The 21,856-nt window shown below is 48.1% G+C and overlaps 1 protein-coding gene across 2 annotated transcripts in view; it reads left to right on the top strand.

Moving 5' to 3' along the window:
- Positions 1-21,856, top strand: part of EXOC6B (exocyst complex component 6B) — a 291,776-nt gene that overhangs the window by 47,942 nt on the left and 221,978 nt on the right. For both annotated transcript variants that reach the window (XM_034064717.1, XM_034064716.1), the window contains exons 3-6: positions 1,601-1,648; positions 3,602-3,692; positions 3,787-3,832; positions 6,781-6,985. In XM_034064717.1, coding sequence (XP_033920608.1) covers positions 1,601-1,648; positions 3,602-3,692; positions 3,787-3,832; positions 6,781-6,985 — 390 coding nt within the window. The remainder of the gene's footprint in view (positions 1-1,600; positions 1,649-3,601; positions 3,693-3,786; positions 3,833-6,780; positions 6,986-21,856) is intronic.

The raw sequence follows: 21,856 nt of genomic DNA, 5'->3' as shown, positions 1-21,856 counted from the left end.
TTTGTGGTGGTTCTCCAAAGGAAAGAGAGAGCTGTTTTCATCTCAGTCCACCCTGAAGCTTGTCCTGTGTTGCTCAACTGTTGCTCTGCTCCATGTACAGTCCACATTGTGTTGGGGGTTCAGACTTGAACAGCAGAGGTTTAGATTGGATATAAGGAAGAAATTCTTTACTGTGAGGGTGCTGAGGCACTGGAATGGGTTGCCCAGGGAGGTTGTGAATGCTCCATCCCTGGCAGTGTTCAAGGCCAGGTTGGACAGAGCCTTGGGTGCCATGGTTTAGTGTGAAGTGTCCCTGCCCATGGCAGGGGGGTTGGAACTGGATGATCTTAAGGTCCTTTCCAACCCTAACTATTCTATGATTCTGTGATCTTAGAGAGACAAGCCTGGAAATGACTATTTACAACTTGAGTAGCTGTGGAAATTAGTATTCTATGGAAAGAAAGGAGTTTCATGGCATGTTCGTCTTGGACTGATGGAGGCACCTGAACTCTGCTGGTATTTACCTTCACAATTGGCTGCTCTTGCTGAGGACCTTAATCTGGGCATGTTTACTTGGAAGTTGGTGTAATTTTCTCTGGCTGTCCCAGCTGGGCTGTAGAAGATGCTATCTCTGTTCACAAACCTCCTGTCTGGACATGAATGAGTGTTCAGCAGAAAACCCAAAGTCATCTTTCTATTTGTTGTATAAATGATGTGTAAGTTGCTTCTTCTGTATCCTGATGAGTCTAAAGTGACCTTTGTTCCTGTGTCTTGAGTCAAACTGATGTCTGGAGCCACAAAGGGGTGAACTGCTGGGATCTTGCCAGTCCATGGAGCCTCCAGCTTTGCAAACTGGGAGGTTATTGAACTGTGAGCCACAGCTTTGTAGGATAATACAAGGAGATGGTTCAGTAAAGAATATACATTCATTTTTATGTCAGCTGTATAAAAATAACCTTTTTATAGCAGCCAGGAGGAGGCATCTGGTGGGAAATGTATCTGAAGATCTGAAAGAAAATATATGAACTTTATAGATGAAGCCCATGTTGAAGAATTCTTTTCTTGCTGTGATAATAGGGAGTTAAAACCCAATTGTCACTTATTTGGTGTTGAGGAGGGGGAAATACAACTCCTTTATCACTCAGGTACAATAGCTTTTAAGGTGATGCCCCATCCCTGGCAGTGTTCAAGGCCAGGGGCTTGGAGCAGCTGCTCCAGTGGAAGGGGTCCCTGCCTGTGGCAGGGGTTGGAACTGAATGAGCTTTAGGTCCCTTCCAAACCAGTTTGGGATTCCATGAGAACCCACATGAGCATCTGCTACAGGATTGGATCCATTAAGACCACAACATTTGGAGGCTCCTGTGTAACACTATGAACCTCTGTTGCCTTTTAGCTTTCTCTAGTAGCAGGGGAGAAAATCCATGTTATTTGCTGTGTGACTGCTGGCATCCTTGTGTGCCAGAATGGCCATGACTGTTAAATCGTCTAAAGAACACTTTTATGCCATACAGAAGAAGGCTGTGTGAAAAGTGATGCTGTTTATGTACAGTGTGTTTGTGAAGAACATTGTCCTGATTTTCATGTAGATGTGCTCTGTCTTTTTTCCCCGATATTCCCACAGAATCAAGTGACAGACACCAACAGGAAGCTGCAGAATGAAGGAAAAGAAGTAAGTTCAGTCATTCATTCCATCTGGTTTTTGCTTTCCTGTTATTTGGCTGGGCTTGTTAGGGGGAAATTACAGTGTCAGTAAGTGCTCAGCACTAACTGATAACGTAGGTGGCACTGGTATTAAAGCATGCATTGATTCTCTGTCCTGTATTTTGCTTTGCTGCCTGAAGGATGAGTTGTGTCAGGGTGCTGGGAAGTGATTTTTCCCTTTCACTGCTTCTGGGTTGCAAGCTAGTGAAGGCACAGCCTGGGAAGCAGGGGGAGTGTAAAGCAACAATAATCCTATATTGTGGGCTTGATCCTGCAGCCCTGGGGGTTGTCGTTGGGATTGCTCATAGCAATACTGCATCCAAAGAAGTGTGGCCAGCAAGTCGAGGGGATTCTTCCCACCCCGCAGTCCTGCATCCAGCTTTGAGGCAGCAGCACCAGAGGGACATGGAGCTGCTGGAGAGAGGCCAGAGGAGGCCATGGAGCTGCTGCGAGGGCTGGAGCAGCTCTGCTCTGGAGCCAGGCTGAGAGAGCTGGGCTGGGGCAGCCTGGACAAGAGAAGGCTCCTGAAGGAGAGACCCCAGAGCAGCTCCAGTGCCTAAAGGGGCTGCAGGAAAGCTGGAGAGGGGCTTGGGACAAGGGCCTGTAGGGCCAGGCCAAGGGGAATGGCTTGAACCTGCCCAAGAGAGGGGAGACTGAGCTGAGCTCTTCAGAAGAAAGTCCCTTCCTACCCAAACCATTCTATGATTCTATGTATATGAGCTGGAGAGCCTGGCTCCTGCTTCCCAAAGCAATACAGCAGCAATTAAAGTCAGGTTGCCTTTTAAACTGCATGAATAGAGGCATCGAGGCATGGGGAAAGGAAATGATTGAGCATCTTGTGGATGCTGTGTGTCTTTATCTGCATATGTTCTTCTACCCCTTCATCGTAAGAGAACATAGACTGGGGGCACTTTAGAGCTGAGCGTGCTGAAGGTAGTGATGCTTCAAGTTTTCCAAGTGCCTAAGTCAGAGATGTGTGAGGGCTCCCAGGGATGATCCCTCTCCTCTCTTTTTCATTCCTCCTGATAATTGCATCATTTACTATACAAAATTCTTCTTGCAGCTTTTCAGTTCCATTCCTTAGCTGCTTTCCCAGATGCCCTGACTTGGTTTTGCTCCTGGTCCATAGCAGGCAGCTGCCTTGATTTGAAAAACAAAGAGAATCCCTATGCTGCTGTGTGTCAGAGCAATTATTCTAATGAAGATTAAAGACAATAATGCCCTTTGGGGAGGAGGTGATGCAGCTTCAATCCTGAAGCAAATAAACTTACCTCCTTGAATGGAGGATTCACCTCCTGGAGTACAAGAGCCTGGGGTTTCAAAAGGAGTTTCAGTCTCAGCCTGGTACTTGGGGGATAAATGGATGTTCTGGAGGACAAATCCATGACCTGTCCCTTTGAAGAGAAGAAAGCAGAGTGTTTTCTGTTGTATGCAGTGGCTGCTCCTTGTTTGTCCTTGCCCTCATGCACAGGTTTTTCTGTTGGAGGCTGAGCATTTAAAGAATCCTTGTTAATTTGGGATGGTCAAAAGCCCATTGGGAACGTGTTGCCACATCCTGTCTATGGGAAGAGCTAGAAAAGAGAAGCTTGGAGAGGGAGTAGGGAAGAGATGAATAAAATAGGAAGGGGAAGCAGTTTTTGGAATCCAGAGGATGTGCTACAAGGCTGGTGTTTTGTTGCCTCTGGTTTTGCTTCTTGCTTACTTGAAATGAAGGGAATGCTGCTGGTACTTGTGGAGCCAACCCAAAGCTGCCTCTGCTCCTATTCCAGCAGCGCTCTGCAGCCTCGCTGAGCTCCTGGTTATCACAGTGGGGTTTTTTTGGCAACCTATGGTGGATGATCAGGACAAGTGCAGTTTATATCCTCTCTACTCCATCTGTGCACTGCTCTAAGTGAAACTTGTCCTTTTTCCCTTCCCAAAGTTGATCGTGGCAATGGAAGAGCTGAAGCAATGCCGGTTACAGCAGCGGAATATCTCAGCGACGGTCGATAAGCTCACGCTGTGTCTTCCTGGTGAGGAACCTCAGATTGCTCTTGATTTTGTCCAGTAATTCCCATGCCAGTGCTTGTATCTCAACACGTGTGTGTTTTCTCCTTCTCTTTCCAGTCCTGGAGATGTACAGCAAACTGCGAGAGCAAATGAAATCGAAAAGGTAAGTTCTGTGTGGAGCGGTGTCTGTGGTGGAAGAGCTGGAAAGCTGGATAGATTCAAGATATCCTATGTCTGTATAGCATATAGATACCTATAAAGAATATTATAGTCTCAAAATATGGGACTTCAAAATCAGCCTTTTCCAGTTAATGTGTTTGATTTCTGGGTGGAATCCTCACGCTCCTGCTCAGCCTCCTGTGTTGTAGCCTAGGACCACGATTGCAGCAGGGCTCTCATCTTCAATTTAGGCTTTTAAATGAAGGTGGCTCTTCGCTTTTTTGTTGAAGCTGGATGTTGTGATGTGTTCAGTCAGTGTCTGACGTGGCATTTAGGTGTAAATTGAGTTTCATTCTATAATGTCATAATCCAAAACCTGATACAATCTGAGTGAATGGAAGCCAGCCACTTGGAAATGTGGTGCAGGGTGGGAGAAGTTGGTGAGAAGATCTATAGTGTGTTTTGTGGTAGAAATAACTGTTCAGGAGAGTGCTTGAACTGCAAGGACTTTGTGCCTCTGGAAATCTTGGTCTTTGACAGGCTGAGAGAGCTGGGCTGGGGCAGCCTGGACAAGAGAAGGCTCCTGAAGGGGAGAGCCCAGAGCAGCTCCAGTGCCTAAAGGGGCTGCAGGAAAGCTGGAGAGGGGCTTGAGACAAGGGCCTGGAGGGACAGGCCAAGGGGAATGGCTTGAACCTGCCCAAGAGAGGGGAGACTGAGCTGAGCTCTTAGGCAGAAGCTGTTCCCTGGGAGGGTGCTGAGGCGCTGGCACAGGGTGCCCAGAGAAGCTGTGGCTGCCCCATCCCTGGCAGTGCTCAAGGCCAGGTTGGACACAGGGGCTTGGAGCAGCTGCTCCAGTGGAAGGGGTCCCTGCCCGTGGCAGGGGTTGGAGCTGGAGGAGCTTTAAGGTCCCATCCCACCCAAACCACTCTGTGACTCTATGATTCCCACCCCGCATCTGTTGTGATGCTGAAGGATTCAACCGTGGTTTGGGATATTTGCACGGCTGGGATCCCAGGGGCTGGTTTATTTAAGCACTGTGGGACTTGGGAGGCTCAGTGTAGCCCTGGGGGGTGGCAAACTGGGCAAAGAGCAGCTGCTGGCAGGAGCTGGGCTGGAAACCCAGCAGGCTCTGGGGGAATGGCACGCGGGGAGAGCGATGGGATCTGATGCCTGATGGGTTCTGCCATCCATCATGGGAACAAGACAGAAGAAACCAGATGTTTCCAACAAGGCGATAACTAATTGGATGGGCGTATTTGTACACTTCCCCCTCCTGCTCTGCTCATCTCCCTGCTCCTTGGACCCAGCAGCCTTGGGTCCAGATGAGCATTAACTCCAGAAGGTTGGGCTGGCTGGAGGAGTCCCAGGGAGCTCACTCGGGATGGCTCAGCACCGACTAGGGCAGCGTGTGGTTTGTCCAAGTGTTTTTACTCTGTTGAGAGGAACAGCGAGGGGCTTATCTGTTGACAGATGTGGGGTGGGGAGCTGGAGCTGATCACAGCGCTGTGAACTTCTGAAGGGAATCCACATGCTGCTCCATTCCCTCGCTCTGGGAAGTGTTTCCAGGGTCTGCTTCTAACAATTGCATCTTTTTTTGCCTTCCCCTCTCTTTGGATTGGTTCAGTTTGAAACAAATAGAAGCTGAAAGCCACATTTAAGGAGAATCTGAATCCTTGGCTTCTTTTTTCTTCCTTCTTTGTCTGTAGTTGATGGCTTCATTCACCAAACACAGCACAGTATCATTAAGCACTTCTGTAGCTGCACCCGGTATCACTTACATATCAACTCATGATGAGCAGCAAGAGGCTGGTTATAAGCCCGAGTCTTGGGGTTTGGGTACACAGTCTCAGAGGAGTAATAGGGTTTGGATTTGGGGTGAAGACACTCAGCTTCCCAAGGCAGACAAAATGAGTTATGTGCTGTTTGCTGCAGGGTGTTTATAAAGCCAGTGCAGAATCTGTGGCCATGAGCTGGAGATGGAGCTGGGGAAGGAAGCGTGGTCTGACCCCAGAGGAGTGACTCTGCATCCAGCAGAGAGAAGAGATGGAGAGAGCTGCTTTGTCCCTCATTATCCAGACTCTAAGGAAGGGGCAGAAAGAGCTTTTCTCCACCAGCTGAGGCACATATGGCTTGTTGGAAAGTGATGAGGGAAAACCCTCTTGGTTCTGCAGGGCTCTGCTGGGATCAGGCTTTTTTACCCCAGCTCACTTCTTCTATCCACACAGTGTCCAAGCAGTAAGAAAGGAGAATGCTTCATCCTGTGTGTAATAGGGTGTAGCTCGAGTAGAACTGTGCCACCCAAGCAGAGCCTAGGTATTTCCAGGGAGAAAACCCCAAGAGCCATCCAGTTTCATGGGTGCAGTGTCCTTGGGGTACAGAGCTGGCACAAACATGGCTCTTCTGGGTGGTTGGTAATAGGCATCATGGCATCAGGGATGGGTCCTTATTTGGAAGGGACCTTAAAGCTCCTCCAGCTCCAACCCCTGTCACAGGCAGGGACCCCTTCCACTGGAGCAGCTTGCTCTGAGCCATTGTTCCTCTGTGCTCCTTCTTGTGTTCCTTCATCTGCTCCTCCATGATCCTCTTCCTCACATAACCTGACCATACTGCACATGGTTAGCAGCTTTTCCTGCACTGTAATATGGAGCCCCAAATGGCATTGCTGTGAGTGAAAGCTGCTGCTGGGCTCAGGTGATGCTGGTTGCTTGTGACACAGCTGATCCTCATTTGCCCATCAGAGCTCTGATAAGGAGCTGCTGTGCGTTTGTATTCTTCTGCCTGTTTCCAGAGGAAGATGGTGCTTTTATGGTTAGTTCCCTTGATCTAAGGTCTATGTTCTTTGAGGAGAGCTGAGATTCTTGGATACATCAAATGACTAATGTTGTTTTGGAGGGGAAACAGGATGGAAATAGCTGTTCTTCCTTCCACATCTGCCTTGCTTGCTCTCCCCAGGCACTACCCTGCACTGAAGACCCTGGAGCACCTCGAGCACACCTACCTGCCCCAAGTGAGCCACTACCGCTTCTGCAAGATCATGGTGGATAATATCCCAAAGCTGCGGGAAGAGATCAAGGAAGTTTCCATGTCAGACCTCAAGGATTTCCTGGAGAGTATCCGTAAGCACTCGGACAAGATTGGAGAGACTGCCATGAAGCAGGTAGGACTTGTGTGTTCACATGTGATGGAGAGGTTCTGGGGAGGGGAGGTTGTATTAAACTCAGTTCTTTTCCAATCCCAATACACTAAACTTAGTTTTAAATCATGAAGTGATTTTGTTATAGGTGAAGCCACGATTCTTCATTCCGTGGTTACTACTGGAGGTTTTATCTCCTGATTTATATACTGTTGAAAAGTGATGGACCATTTCTGTTGCCTTTTCCCATCTGTATCTTGCTGCTGGATGCTGGTACTCCAGAGCCTGGGATGCACAATCAGGCTGTGCTGCTCACCAGGACAGGGGCATTTGTGCTACTGCATCTGGTGGAAGCTGGAGCACCTGGAGACACCAGTGTTGGTTTCCCAGGTTCTGGGTAAAGCAACAGGAGTTCATGCACTGATACCAACTTCCTTTTGCATCTTAACCTGGTTTGCAAATACTGGGTAGCTTTCCTTATGGCTTGCTTGTGTTTTGCCTAGCAGTTGATGTCTGTAAAAGGTGACCCTGCTGGAACTGAGCATCCCCGTGCATGTATTAAACCAGAATTGCCCTTTCCTACTCTTTAATATTGGAGATTTGAATTTCAAGAGAGTTTTCCTTGTCACAGCCAGGAGATTGCTCACACAGGCTCTTAAACAGAACATTGCTACTTTGAAATTCAGATCCACTGGTAGTGAAATGTTACCTGTCATGAGCAGTAAACTGCCTCCTCTGATAGTGATGGATGGATTGGACTTGTTGATTTATGGGAAGGACTCTTGATGTGATTTCTCACAAGGTGATGAGCTTGTGCTGTTGGGTTTGTGGTTAGAGGTAGAGGCAAGTTCAGTTCTCTGTCTTTTAAACACTAGCCTCCCTGTAGGATGGTCTGGCTTGAGGATTGCTATTAATTGATTTAATTTCCAGTATATCCCATGTGTTACTGTCTTTACTCAGCTTCTTTGTTGTATTTTAAGGCAAACCAAGCCTTGCAGTGTGCAAGGGAGCTGTGGGGAGATGCCATTCTGCATCTGGGAGTTCAGTACAGTGTTTTGTTCGTCTGCAGAAACCACGTTGTGACCTGTGCATCCTATTGTAGAGCCAGACATCCATGATGGCAATGTCTGTGATGGCTACAGGTTTTACTGTGCTGAGTTTACCCAATACAATAGCTTCTACAAGGGCACCTGTTCACAAACCCCACTCTATTTTGTTCATTATTGGCAGCCCAGCCTTCTTAAGGTTCTTCCTTGGTTCTTGTGGCTGTGTGGCTGGAAGGGAGCAGGAGGTTCCTTTGCCTTTTGTTGCCCAGTTAATGGCAGCAAGTACATTACTAAATAAATAACTTCTTTATACCCACTTAAGGATATTTACCAATTAGATATAAGAGGATGTAGATGTGGTGTCCTCCTCTTACAGTTTCCAGTCTTGTCATCATGACGCTGGGATTAAACCTCTCAATGTCTTTGCTGGGATTAGGCATTAGGCAGAAGCTCTTCCCTGGGAGGGTGCTGAGGTGCTGGCACAGGGTGCCCAGAGAAGCTGTGGCTGCCCCATCCCTGGCAGTGCTCAAGGCCAGGTTGGACACAGGGGCTTGGAGCAGCTGCTCCAGTGGAAGGGGTCCCTGCCCGTGGCAGGGGTTGGAGCTGGATGGGATTTAAGCTCCCTCCCAACCCATTCTACAATCCTATGATCCTGTGAATTTCCTGCTGCAAGGTGCAGGGTCTAGAAGGGGTTTCCTTCACCCTTTGTGGGGACAGACTTATCTCTGCCTTTGGACTCGATAACTTTCCAGCAGTGTGGATGTGCTGTTCCCATACAACCTGGGGAGGAAGGTCAACTTGCCATCAGTTGCACAAGCTGATTTGGAAGCACTGCTGGGATTTGAGCAATGTTGTAGCTTTATTCCTGCACAAAGCATCCCGAGCTGCTGTACACTGAGGAGCTGAAGCTTTTGGAACCTCCCGTTGCATGGGGTCCCTCCATGTCACCGCACCGAAAGCAAGGGGCAGTTTTCCCATTGCCAGTATTCCCGGTCTCGTGTCTTGCGTGGCTGGGTCTTTTCCTCCTCAGTCTGTTGGCTGTGATTGATAGTTGCTCTGGAACAGAGCAGAGCTGGCAGGAGGCCTGGGAGAGTCAGGGAACTGCGATTGGCAGCTGAATACATTCGGTTTAAATTAGCATCATATAAATTCTTCCCAAATTGTTTGATTTCAGCAGCGGGAATGGCAGAGGGGCTGATACAATGGGGAAAGGAAACCGTGTTTTTGTAACATTACAAATCTGAGGCCGATGATGACAAGAGCTGAGAATTTCATTTTGTGATAATCAGAAGGATCTGTCTTGGAGCGCTCGGAGCTGTGGTTGTGTTCCTGGCCAGGAGTCAAGGATGCAGGGAGCTCGCCGGCCCCTCTCTGGGACTGGATGCCTGCGGTGGGATGAAGTCAAGTGAGATGGTCCCAGGGTCAGCCGGACCTGAGAGATCTCACAGCACAAAGAGACCTTACAGCCTCCTAGTAGGAATGATGAGCTCCCATTGACTCCTTTCCTTGTCAATCTGACTTTCATTACCTATGGGTCTGGGGGAATTTGCTGCATTCCAAATATTGGTCTTAATAGCACAGATAAAAGTAGCTCTGTGCGTTTGAACTCCTTTTGGACTTTGGCCCTGTGAACCTGTGTGTGTGTGTTTTGGTTTTGGTGGGGTTTCTTTTTAAGGAGCTCGCTTCTGGCCTTGCCAGGAAGGAATTCCATCTTATTAACACTTGCTGATATCCGGTATGTGGTTTTATTATCTAGCTTAACGGCTGAAATACGTGTGGCATGTGGAGGAGGTCACTTAGGATGGTGCCTAAGAAGCATCCAGGGTAAGCGCAGTTAATGCTGCTCCACAGGGGTCCAAGAATAACCCATCCAAAAGCCATTATCGGATCAAGTTTGTCAGGATGGCCAAAATACTCAGCATGCCTTTTGCAGAGATGGAAGCAGACCAGCTTTTGGGGTTATTTTAGCATCACTTGGATGTGCTGTCATAGCTGATGTTTAATCAATGGTGATCCAGGACGAGTTTGAATGGGTTGATGTTTCAGCTCTGCCTTTTTTACATGGGGATGTTTACTCTTCTCACTGACACATATTGGTGTCTGTGCCATTTCTGAGGAGCATAATGGAAGGTTTGTATAAGAGTAAGTTCCCACAGCAGCAGAAAATCAGTTTGGTTATATGAGTACACTGACAGAACAAGGCAAAATGTTGCATGATGATGTGCACAATAGAATCATAGAATGGTTTGTGATGGAAGGGACCCTCGAAGGACATCTAGTTCTGACTCCCCTGCAATGAGCAGGGAAATGCCCATCTGAGTTTGGTAGGAGTGCAGTTCTGACCATCAGCTGGAGAAGATGAAGCGCTTCAGGGCATGAGTTAGCAGCAGCTCCATAGACAACTGCATCTTTGAAATTCAGATCTAGGGTTTGAAGGGGTTCTCTTGCTTCAGTTCTGTCTCTGCAGGTCAGAGCTGAGTGAGAACCATTCATGTATGGAGTGTCGCATCCCACATGTGGCCTCTCCTTGTTTAGTGTGGCCTCTGATGCCTGCAAACAGCTTGGGCAAGGATGCCTGAATAGCACGTGGATATGTGCAGCTACTGCTGTATTCTTCACTATAGAAGGTTTTGGTAGCTCAGGATCAGAAAGAAAAGGTCTTGTGGATGAGAAGTAGAGGAGGAGATGTATTTCTCCCCCAGTTACTTGGGCTGGAGATGATGGCTGCTAATAGACATTCCATGGGACCACTGGGATGCATGTGGCATGGATACAGGCCATGCTAAGGCTGTTGAGCACCCAGCTCTGGGCTCCAATATTGTAAGTATGTCTGGATTTAAATGTAATTCTGACCTGGAATTCCCTGGATTCATGATGATTGGTTGGAGGATGCAAGTTTCTTTGTGGAGTTTTCTCCGTGCTACTGGTTTGGTCTTAAAACTGTAACCAAATCTCTGTGTGCATTTTTACTGGGATTATAGAGAATTATAGCTACGTGTTGATGAGTCCTGAGTGTCCATTAGTTGCTTTTTAAAGTCATTTTGAATACATTGGTGTTGTAATAAAGATGCCATTGTGTAGGCTTTTTTTAGGCTAAATTGAAATGCCCCATCCCTGGCAGTGCCCAAGGCCAGGTTGGATGGGGTTTGGAGCAAGCTGCTCCAGTGGAAGGGGTCCCTGCCCGTGACAGGGGTTGGAACTGGATGTGCTTTAAGGTCCCTTCCAACACAAACCAGTCTGGGATGTTATGATTCCATCTCTATAAAAGCTGGCTCACATGCAAGCTGCCCTGTCTGCTTCTCTGCACAATGGCCATGTTAAGAACTGGGTGCTCTCACCTTGCCAGCACATGGAACCTGTTTCCTTGGCTTGCTCCAATCCACAGTTTCAAACCCTTCCCTTGGTTTTTGGATCCTAGGATGGTGTTTGCAAGTGTTCTGCCCAGCAGTGCTGGCTTTGTGCCTCTGCCCATCTCCATGGTGTTCATCCCGTTGACCTCTTTCAAGATGTCTCTATAAAGATGATGGTAGTAATGGGATGATGTGGGCAATGGATAGTCAGTGTTTGTGGTTCCTGGCTTGGGAGGACAGCAGGTGCTTAATGCCACAGCTTCAGGCCAATGATATATGCTCCAGAAGCACATGAGGAATGTGGGATGTGTTAGGGAGTTAGCAAAGTTGAGGTGGGCGAAGGGGTGGGAATGAAGCAATGAGGCATGTGGAAAGGAGCAGAGAGCTTGACCTGCAGATGTTGCACATCATGGCAAACCCACCTTGGCCATGCAGTATGGATTTAGTGGTGATGCCCATCCAAAAGCACGGGGTGAGGCTGGTTCCTGTGCCCTGCATTGGGAAAGGATCAAATCCCTCTGAGGCTGAGCCTGCTGTGGCACCTGCTCCTCACACTCACCTGGTGCAGGTGGCTCTAAGGGAGCTGTGAAAACATGAGGATGCTGTGCCAGGCTTGGCACATTGGGAACCATGGGGATAGGTAGAGATGTGGCATGTGGTGATTGCAGCCCTATTGGGAAACCCTGTCCCCTCCTTGTGCTTCCCTTTAAACGCAGCCACCCCAGCCCACAAGAGCAAGCAGTTCCCTGCATAGCAGTGGACAAGGGGATGTTCTCTCAGCCTCCAAATCCTGCCCAGTGGTCCTTTGATGGCCCAGTGGATGTGGTTTAAACTGCACTTTGGGCAGTGTTCTCAATTATCCCTATCCCTGCCGTTTTCCAGCTTTATGTAATCTTCTGCAGCGCATATGGAAATTGTTTTGGCTTTGTATGGATATTTTAGAGCATATTAGATTTTACTGCCTTTCTCTGGATGTACCGTGCAGGGAATGGCCTTCTGCTGGGTGTCAGTGCTCCAGCAGCCCTTGAGACTCAATAGAGGTCAAGTGAGCCCTGTGTAAGGCTCTGTTTCCTTTGCCACGTGGGCTGGATCTGCCCGAGCCAAGTCTGGGCTCACATGGAGTGTTTGGAAGATCCCTGCATCCGCTTGCTCCGTGGGGGCCGGCTTTTATCAGCATGCCCCAGGACTTGCAAAGCACCCTTGGATCTGAGCTTCCTGCTGCTTTAAGTGGTGTCTCTTATTCCAGAGGGCTTCTTTAACAAGCACAAACAGTAAAAATTGTGCTGTTTATTAAAAGCAAGGGAATTTTATAGGCTCAGATGCAGGCAGGAGAGCCTCTTGGGAAGGTCAATCTGGTGGCTGGGTATGCAGTGGCTGTTTGCACAACAGATGGGGATAAGGGGATGGTGTTTTCCCCTCCTGGGCAGGTTTGTAAAGCAGAAACTTATTCTCTAGTAAAATCCAGTAACGAGACCTTCTTAATCTTTGATACTGCTGCTTGTCTACTTGTTATATTAAAGTCTTATGGAAGGAAATAAGTCTTTCTGGGGCTGTTTAGGTTGGAAGTCTGATGGCCAGCTATGGTCTCAGCTTGCAGGAAACCAGGCTGAGTGAAGAGGGATGCTGTGGTCCAGTGGAGGAATGATGAATGTTCTCTGGTTATTGAAGGGAGGTGTCACTGCTGGACCTGTGGGAGCTCTGAAATGCCTTCAAGTGCCTTGATAAAAATGTTTATTGTCAGAAGCTTATAACGTGTTTGCATCTATCCTCTTCCCTTCTATGAATCATCGACTCAACAAGGTTGAAAAAGACCTTTAACATCAAGTCCAACCATTAAAAATGAAAGAGATGGATAAATAGCAGTGACCTCAGCTGGTCACTTACCCTCAGCATCCTTTGCTTAACCTCTTTGAAAGCAGACTTGAGAAAGCTGGTAAAAAGACTTAAAATTCCAGACAAATCTTTAATAACTCACTACTTTTTCATTAAGACCTGGCCTTGAAAACTGTTTCCTTAACAGAGTGTTGAGCATCATCTCGATGGTGACTGGATGAATCACTTGACACTTGCTGTTTCATTTGGAAGCTTTCTCATAGCATCCCAGCCTGGTTTGGGTTGGAAGGGACCTTAAATCCCATCCAGCTCCAACCCCTGCCACAGGCAGGGACCCCTTCCACTGGAGCAGCTGCTCCAAGCCCCTGTGTCCAACCTGGCCTTGAGCACTGCCAGGGATGGGGCAGCCACAGCTTCTCTGGGCACCCTGTGCCAGCGCCTCAGCACCCTCACAGGGAAGAATTTTTCCCTAATTTCTAGTATTTCCCAATATCTACATTCTAAGTTCATTTTTGAGGCAAATCCTGGTAAATTGTCTGCATATATTAACTCAGTCCACCCACTCTTGACTCAGTGGCCATTGTGATAGGTTTTGAAGATGAGATGTGAGATATCCCAGTGCTGTTTAGCCAAAGCCAGTGTGGTGGTTTTGTACATGGGTTCCTCACCATCTTGTCCTCAGCTTTGCATGTTCAGGCTGGAACTTACCTGTAGGAACCAAAGTGGTACCCACTGAGGTCTCTTATGGCTGTAGGATGCTCTGGAGCTTGCAGGACAGATAAAAGCCAGGGCAAGAAGAAGGAGGAAGTGATGTGAATGATCTTGAGAACAGGAAACATTTGTTGTAGTGGCTTCTGAAGTGAATTGTCAAGCCAGGAGCTTGAGGTTAAATGTGATCCCTCAGCTTCCCAGCGGGCGTGGGAATGGAGCGGTCGTGGCAGCCGGACAAGTCTGGGTTTAGCATCTTGGGTCAGGGTGGACGGGGCAGCCACTTGATGGGATAAGCAGATGGAGGCATCACTGAGGACGTCTGTAGGTGGACTGGAGGCCAGCAGCGCATCTGGGCCACGCTGGGGAGGTGGTGATGGGGTATGTGCAGATGTAAGCGTGTTTCTGTTCCCCAGTGCACGTTGTTTGAGGTCTTTGTACTTCCTTGTGCTTTAACTCCCTTCTTCCCACATCGCATAATTTGAGTGCAAATGTGCTTATTATCATAGAAGCTTTTTAGTCTAACGTTTCCTGGCTTTTTGGGGGAAGGTTTCTCTGTTTATTCAAGAGGAATTCTGTGCCTTTAAGTCTACGTTGAAAATTTATACCCCATAGGAACTTTATTAAGAACTGGGTATTCCTCTGAATTCTTTTTATGACCTCAAAAATGAAACTGCTAAATCACAGGCCCTTTTTATTTCAGCATATGGATGACTAATGGCCACAGGGACTGTGGTATCCCCAGTAGCGGATCCAGCATGTTCTGTGGACGTGGCTGCAACATAAGAATCAGAAGTTTAACTACAGGGCAGTCACATCCTGGACTTTCTGTGTGGTTGCCTTAGAAACCCTTGAAATGCAGAGATGCTGCTTGAAAGAAATCCTTTGTCTTCTAATTATGATAGGCTGGATAATCCTCAAGATGCTACAAAGCTGGGCAGTGCCCGGTTGAGGCATGAGCACCCTTTGCTCCTTGTTTTAAGCCATCACTAATAGCTGCTTTACTTCTTGGAGCTGGGAAAAGAGGTGCTGTTCAACCTCTCATTTTCACTGCTCTTGCTTGTAGTGGTTTTAATTATGGGGACTGTGTTTAGCTGCTTCAAGGAAGGTGCTGCCCAGTGCTCCGGTCTCCTGCGGCCATGGCAGCTTTGGAGGTGAGACAATGTGGATAGACCTCAGACTAATAACCCGGGATGCGTGCTGGCTTTGGCGTATCCCATGTGGGAAAGGATGTGGAGGAGGATGGGGGTCTGGACAGGATGGTTGTGGCAGGAGAGGTGCTGGAAATAAGGTTTGCTCAAGAAGTGCTGGGAATTGCTCCCATCAGGATGCTAGTGCCTGGGATGATAAATTCCTCGGTTTTCATTAGGATGTCTCGGGCCTGTTGTAATGTAGCTGCTAATAAACCTTCCAAATTAACGGATTTTTCCTTGTTTTTCCTTTTAACAATTCCTGGAGTGGTTTCGGGAGCGGATTCTTGTGCTGCACATGGGGTGGTTTGAGCTCTCTATGTGGATGCTCTTGCTCTGCGCCTGGCTGTGTATGAATGGAAGGAGAAGCTGAGGTGGTTTTGAGAGCCTGGGTGCTCCTGGGGTAACCCAGTCATGTAAAAGTCTTCATGTGTCTTCACCTGAAGGTGTGAAAAAGCAGTGTGTGGATGTGACAAATCATTATTGCTGCTGTGAGAATGGCACCAGTGCTTTGCTCAAGGCCAGGTTGGACACAGGGGCTTGGAGCAGCTGCTCCAGTGGAAGGGGTCCCTGCCCATGGCAGGGGTTGGAGCTGCATGAGCTTTAGGGTCCCTTCCAATCCAAACCATTCTATGATGGTGATACGCAGTGTTCACCCATGTTGTGCATCAGCCAGTCAGAAATACATGTGGTGGAAGAATGCTGCAATGAGATCAGAATGGCTGGAACAAACTTACTTGGAATCACAATAAATAGAATAAGAGGCTACAGGATGAGGAAACTCTAAGTGAGAAAAATCCACATTGTGTTGGAAAACCAACAGCTATTATGATTAAGTGATGCAGAACCCCAGCTGTTCTTCACTGGTGTATTAATCCTTAGAGGATGCTCACAAGTGCATTACAGTTAGCTGTATTACAATCACTGCTTCATCACTCCACAGATGATGAAGCAGTGAAACACAGCAGCAGTACACAGTAGCTTGTATAGATGGGAAAGGGATGCAAGCAAGAGCTCTTACCAATCAGGTTTTCATGTCATCAATGCAATTACACCTACTATATCTATATCTATATATAGATATAAGGCAGAAGCTGTTCCCTGGGAGGGTGCTGAGGCGCTGGCACAGGGTGCCAGAGAAGCTGTGGCTGCCCCATCCCTGGCAGTGCTCAAGGCCAGGTTGGACACAGGGGCTTGGAGCAGCTGCTCCAGTGGAAGGGGTCCCTGCCTGTGGCAGGGGTTGGAGCTGGATGGGATTTAAGGTCCCTTCCAACCCAAACCATTGTATGAAATACCAGCCATTGCTTCTCAACTGATGGCCTGTGACCTATTCACAAGCAACAGGGAAGGGAATGGCTCATAGGAAACACTGGGGTCACCAGGGAGCTGTGGGCTCGGGGTTGCTAAAGAGATGAAACTGGGTTGGTGTGAGTTGGGCTGTGCTTTCTTCCGATGGAGCTACAATGGCTCAGTTGGGGGGAGAGGAGCACTGAGCTGGGCCGTGCTGCCTGCCCTTTGCATGACACTCCTGTACAAATTGCAAACGGGTGTATGCAGGAATCCCTGAGTGAAATCCTTCAGCAACCCAAGACTTCCAATCCTTTCTAGTTTAAACACAGAGTTCTGCTGACAGGCTCAGGTTATTTAAGCCTCTCGACATATTCTTCTAATTCGCATATATAGCAAATTTAGAACAGCTTTCATTTGTGGGTAGGAGTGCACTTAAGTTACTCCAGGACAGCTCGGCTTTGTTTCTCTGTCTCCTTTTAGAGCTGGGCAGGTTCCTCTGGGGGACAGGGCAGGGATGTCTCAGACACAGCGATGGGTTTGTTTGACTTTAGGAGTCTGTGTACTGCAATCTGAGCATGGTTCATCACTGCAGCCAGAGAGTCTGGTACTGGCACTGCTGAAGTCTGCCAAGGGCTTCATTTCTGGGAGAAGCCAAAATCCCTCTTGGGTAAGAGAGGAAAACCCTCTGCAGCAAGAGAAGGTGCAGTCTGTAATGGGTTGGGTGCTATAGCCCCGCAGGATGGAAGTCTTGGTGGGTGAGGAGGAGCTCCCTATGACCTGGCAACATGCACTTGACCTCAGGACCCTTCATGTGCTGGGCTGTGTTTTCCTTAGTTGCATTGACCCTGATAGGAGATGTTTGGAGATGGCTGCCATGGAGAGTTGAGACTGCTGCATCCTTATGTTCCAGTTCTGTTGAAATCTAAGCTGTGCTAACAGTTCTTGTATTTCCTAATCATTGCTATCTCCTTAGCACTTTGCTGGTGGTAGCTGGGTGAGATAGGTGTGTGTCTTTGGTCCCTGTTATACAGAAGAGATTTGGGGATCTGAAGGGTGTCCAGAGAAGGGCATCAAAGATGGTCAAGGACTGGGCAGCGTGTTAGGAAAGGCTGAGAGAGCTGGGACTGTTCAGCCTGGAGAAGAGAAGGCTCAGGGAGACCTTGTCACCATGGTCCAGTATTTAAAGGGTGGCTACAAAGCAGATGGAGACTCCCTTTCTACAACAGATCCCATGGGAAAGACAAGGGGTGATGGGCACAAGTTACTGCTGGGGAGATTCCAACTGGACACAGGAGCAATCATTGGAATAATCTCCCCAGGGAAGTGGTGGATTCCCCAGTGTTGGACACTGTTAAGATTGGGCTGCACAGGGTTGCTGGGACATCTGGTCTAGGTGATGCTCTGACTTGGACCAGATGATCCTCGAGGTCCCTCTCGACTTGATGTTTTATGTCTCAGTTTCATCCATCACTTGGTGGGCAGCAGCACTGATATGAGGAGGCTTGGGGGGCAGTGAGGGAAGCCAGTGATGTGTGGGATTGGAGATAAGGAGCTCCTGGCTCTGACGGGGCTGGAAGGATGCTGCTGGTTACGAGGTGCAAACAACTTCAGCCCTCTCCACCTTCCAGGGGTCCCTGGCGGATGCTGATGCTCCTTTGCGTCTTTAACCTTCTTTCTCTTTTCCACCCCTCTTAACACTGTTTGTAGTTCCTCTAAGCCATAAAACAAGCGCCCTGGGAGTTCTCCTTGTAAGCAGACAGCAGTATAAACAAACACCCCATCCCCTTCTCCTGGCGCTCCAGCCTTGAGGAGTCTTGTTTTCAGCTCCGACCCCACAACCTTTCCTCTGGTTGGCAGTGTGCTGGCGTTGACAGTTCCAATGGTTCAGCCAGAGTTGAAAGATAATTGCTGGAGGAGCAGCGGCCGGGATGGTATGTGTTATTCAGCAGGACCCCCTTGAGGCGAAGCTTTGAATCTGGTGCACATTTCAAAGCATGTGTTAAACTTGATGTGATACTGATTAAAACGGAGGGCTTCGGGGTGAATTGGCAGGGCCCTGCCATTGCATCTGCCAAAGGACATGCAAAGAAATGTCTTGCTGCAGTAGAGGGCTCGAGTAGTTGTCTCAGCAGAATCAGGCCCTGAAAGGGGGGAAGCCTTCTTGGGGTGTTCTCCCTATATGGTGCTTATAGGGCCTGTGTGAGCGCTGTGCCCATATGGTATTTTCATTGAGGCTTTATATTCTCAAACCCATATGGAAGTAATACTGCTTCTCCCCCCCTTCAGCTGTGTCCTTCAACTTTGTGTTTCCAAGGAGCAGATGGAAAAGAGTGAGGGAATAAATGAAGGCAGGTACCGTCAGACCCTGGGATGCAGCAGCACTGGGCGATGGAGTTTGCTCCAGCACTACCACGGTTCCTCTCTGGTTTCATATCTTCAGTGAGGATGTGGTTTGCTGTATCACTGATGCACAGCTAAAATACCAACTGTATCTCAGTAGTGATGGCTCCAGGATCTTCCTCTGAGACGCACAAAAGGTTGGTTTTGAGATGACACCGTTATGCAGTGTTCACTTGGATCCAGCTCTCCTGTACTTTAGTAGGAGAATCAGAAGGAAAACATAGGTCTTGATGTGTTCCTGCTGTCACACACATCCTCTTTGCAGGCCCAGCACAACCTGGGTAGCTCCTGCTGTCCCAGGCTTGCAAAACTCAGGAATTAGCAAATTCAAACCCACTCGGAAATGGGGATGGATGGATGGATGGATGGATGGATGGATGGATGGATGGATGGGAGCAGCCTGGTACCTTTGTAAGATAAGCTTGGTGTGCATCCTGAATTTCCTCTGGCTCCTCAAGCTGCAAGTGTGCAGCCCTGTATTTACCAGAAATGGTAGAGGCTGAGGAACCTTCCTGTGCTTCAGGCAAAATTTGGGAATGGTTTTAAGAAGCAGTTTTTGGGATGCAGTGGAGAAGATACTGGGAACATAAAGAGGAAAAGCTGTTAAATGTCGTATCCAGGAGCTGGTTCTTGTGTCAATAGGTTTAGATCAGCATCTGCTGCTGTATGCAAAGCCTTAGAACAAAGATGTGCATATAGATGTCATTGCTTACAATGTTTCCCTATAATCTGAGAGGGATTTGGCTCCCATCAGCCTCACGTGCTGTTGTGTGCAGGTAAAACTGGTTTGTTTCCAGCTGCTTTTCCACTTGTGCACTGATTTACGTACACCCCGTGCCAGCTTTCCCCTTTGTTTGCCCGTTAAAAATAAACAGAGCTTTCCCCTTGGCGTGTCTTCTGCTCCAGGGTTTTGAAGTTAGAAGCTTCCAATGGCTTTTTTGAAGCTGTTTCCCTTTGGCTTTGGGCATCAGTGTTTCCAGTCAATGATAGAAACACTTTCCAGTAAGAGCAAACACCAAGTGTTTGCTGGGTATTAGTGTTTCCAGTGCCTGGTCCTTGGGTATTCCTGGGGATTGCAGCTTTGGGACATCTTATTTGTCATGACTTGGAGTAAGCGTGTCCTCATCCTTTAGAAGAACACTACCAAGAAGGCCCAGATGACATAAGGGGAGGGAATCTATAGTGAAAAGCAGTTGTTAACACGGGAGCTGTGTAAGATGAGGTGTGTGAGCACCACCTGATGTGGCACATTAAGTGGAACCATATTTCTTCCTCAGGTAACTTGTAGCCCCTCTTGTCAGCTTTCCCATTGCCAGCCAGTACAATCCTTTCCATCGGGTGATGTGGCTGTGAGTGTTCACGTCTTCTGGTTTCTTCTTGTTCTCAGTAGTTTTGCCTTCATTCCAACAGAATTCTGATCAGCTTTTTGCTGTCCTTTTTAGCTGTTTGGCCTCATTGCAGCCTCTTACTTCTTTCTGGCTGTGTTTCATTTAAACTTGCAAAAGTTGTTGCTGTCTTGTCTTTTTCACTAGTGAAAATGTGATGGTTTTGCTATTAGTGGGAGTGTGACAGTGTGGAAAAGGGTTATGTGAAATCCATGGAATCATCATAGAATCCCAGCCTGGTTTGTGTTGGAAGGGACCTTAAAGCTCCTCCAGCTCCAACCCCTGCCACAGGCAGGGACCCCTTCCACTGGAGCAGCTGCTCCAAGCCCCTGTGTCCATCCTGGCCTTGAGCACTGCCAGGGATGGGGCAGCGTTCTTGTTGGTCCTCTTTACATATTGAAGGCTGCTCTCAGGTCACTGTATTGAGGTTTCTCTCTGCATTTTCCATCTCTTTCTTTTAGTGAATTTGATTCTGTGGTGTCTGTGGCTGGAGAGAGCTGAGGCCTGTCTCTGAACCTGCTGTGGTCTGCCCAACCTCCTGGCTGTATCTCTCTTCTGTCAGCGAGGGCTGTTTTGTGGTTGACTCCAGCTGAGAACTCTCTGTGGTACCCCAGTGGTAACTGAATTTGATGGTACCTTGTCCTCAGCAGTCCCCTTCCATCTTCCAGCGTAGCAGATGTTGCATAAAGAAGGAAAATAACAACAAAATTCATGAGTTTTGGTCCAGCTTAGGTTGTGATTTGCTGCCCACAAGGACTTTCCTTGCCCTGCATGCTGGGCACGTGCGTCGTGTCTCCTCCCTGCCCTTCCTGGCTTCAGCATGGTTGTATATGGGCATGCAGGAATCTTATGGATCATCTCCAGGTCCCTGCTCTGTGTGTTTGGGTTGGCAGAAGTCACCCATGACCCGTTTGCAAGGTCAGGGACTGGTGCTGTGGACAGGTTATTGCATGGGAGCAGCTTCAGGAAAACTGGTGGTGGACCTTGGGTTGACTTGGTGACGTTACCTGGGTTACTTTGTGATGAGCATCATGATCCGAGAGCCAGATCCATATCTTCATGATGCTCTAAGTGAGTTGTGTTTCCATTTTCTCATATCTCTGTCAATGAAACATTGAGCATCTGTCGGTTGGGGAGTATTTAACAGCTACTAGTAAATGTGTGACCACCTGAGAGCCTTATGTGGGAGCTCTGGGGAGCATCCTCCTCCTGCTGCTGCTCCCCACCAACCTCTCCTGTGAACTCACCAGAAGTCCTTTGGCAGAGTAAAAGCCATGGATGCTTTTTGTTACTTGAAGTATTTTCCTTATAAAATGCTGGCAAGGGGGAGTGACATCAGTGGATCATTGAAATATTAATGAGCAGATTTGTAGGGAAAAGGAATTCATGTCCCCCTGGATCAAAGAAATTTGTTGTATATTAATTTGATGTATTTACAAGTTCAAATGCTTTCTAAATGTCTTCTTCTGGTGCCGTTTCTGTTAGCAATGAACGTGCATGGTTTTAATAACCTTTTATTTGCAACAAAGCTGGCAGAAACGTTCTCTGCTTTACTTCAGGGTTGGTGGCATTGCCTTCAAGCTGTCTCTGGCCTCAGAGGTTGGCTTAACCCCTTAGTCTCCGACGGTCGTGCACATGTAACATCTAGGAGCACTTGGCACAGGCTGCATGAAATCTGGTTTGGTTCTTTAGA

This window comes from Melopsittacus undulatus, chromosome 7 (genome assembly GCF_012275295.1).
Source record: "Melopsittacus undulatus isolate bMelUnd1 chromosome 7, bMelUnd1.mat.Z, whole genome shotgun sequence".
In the NCBI taxonomy this organism is placed as follows: Eukaryota; Metazoa; Chordata; class Aves; order Psittaciformes; family Psittaculidae; genus Melopsittacus; species Melopsittacus undulatus.
The sequence above is the reverse complement of the archived record's forward strand: the minus strand, read 5'-3'. Positions and strand labels throughout refer to the sequence as shown.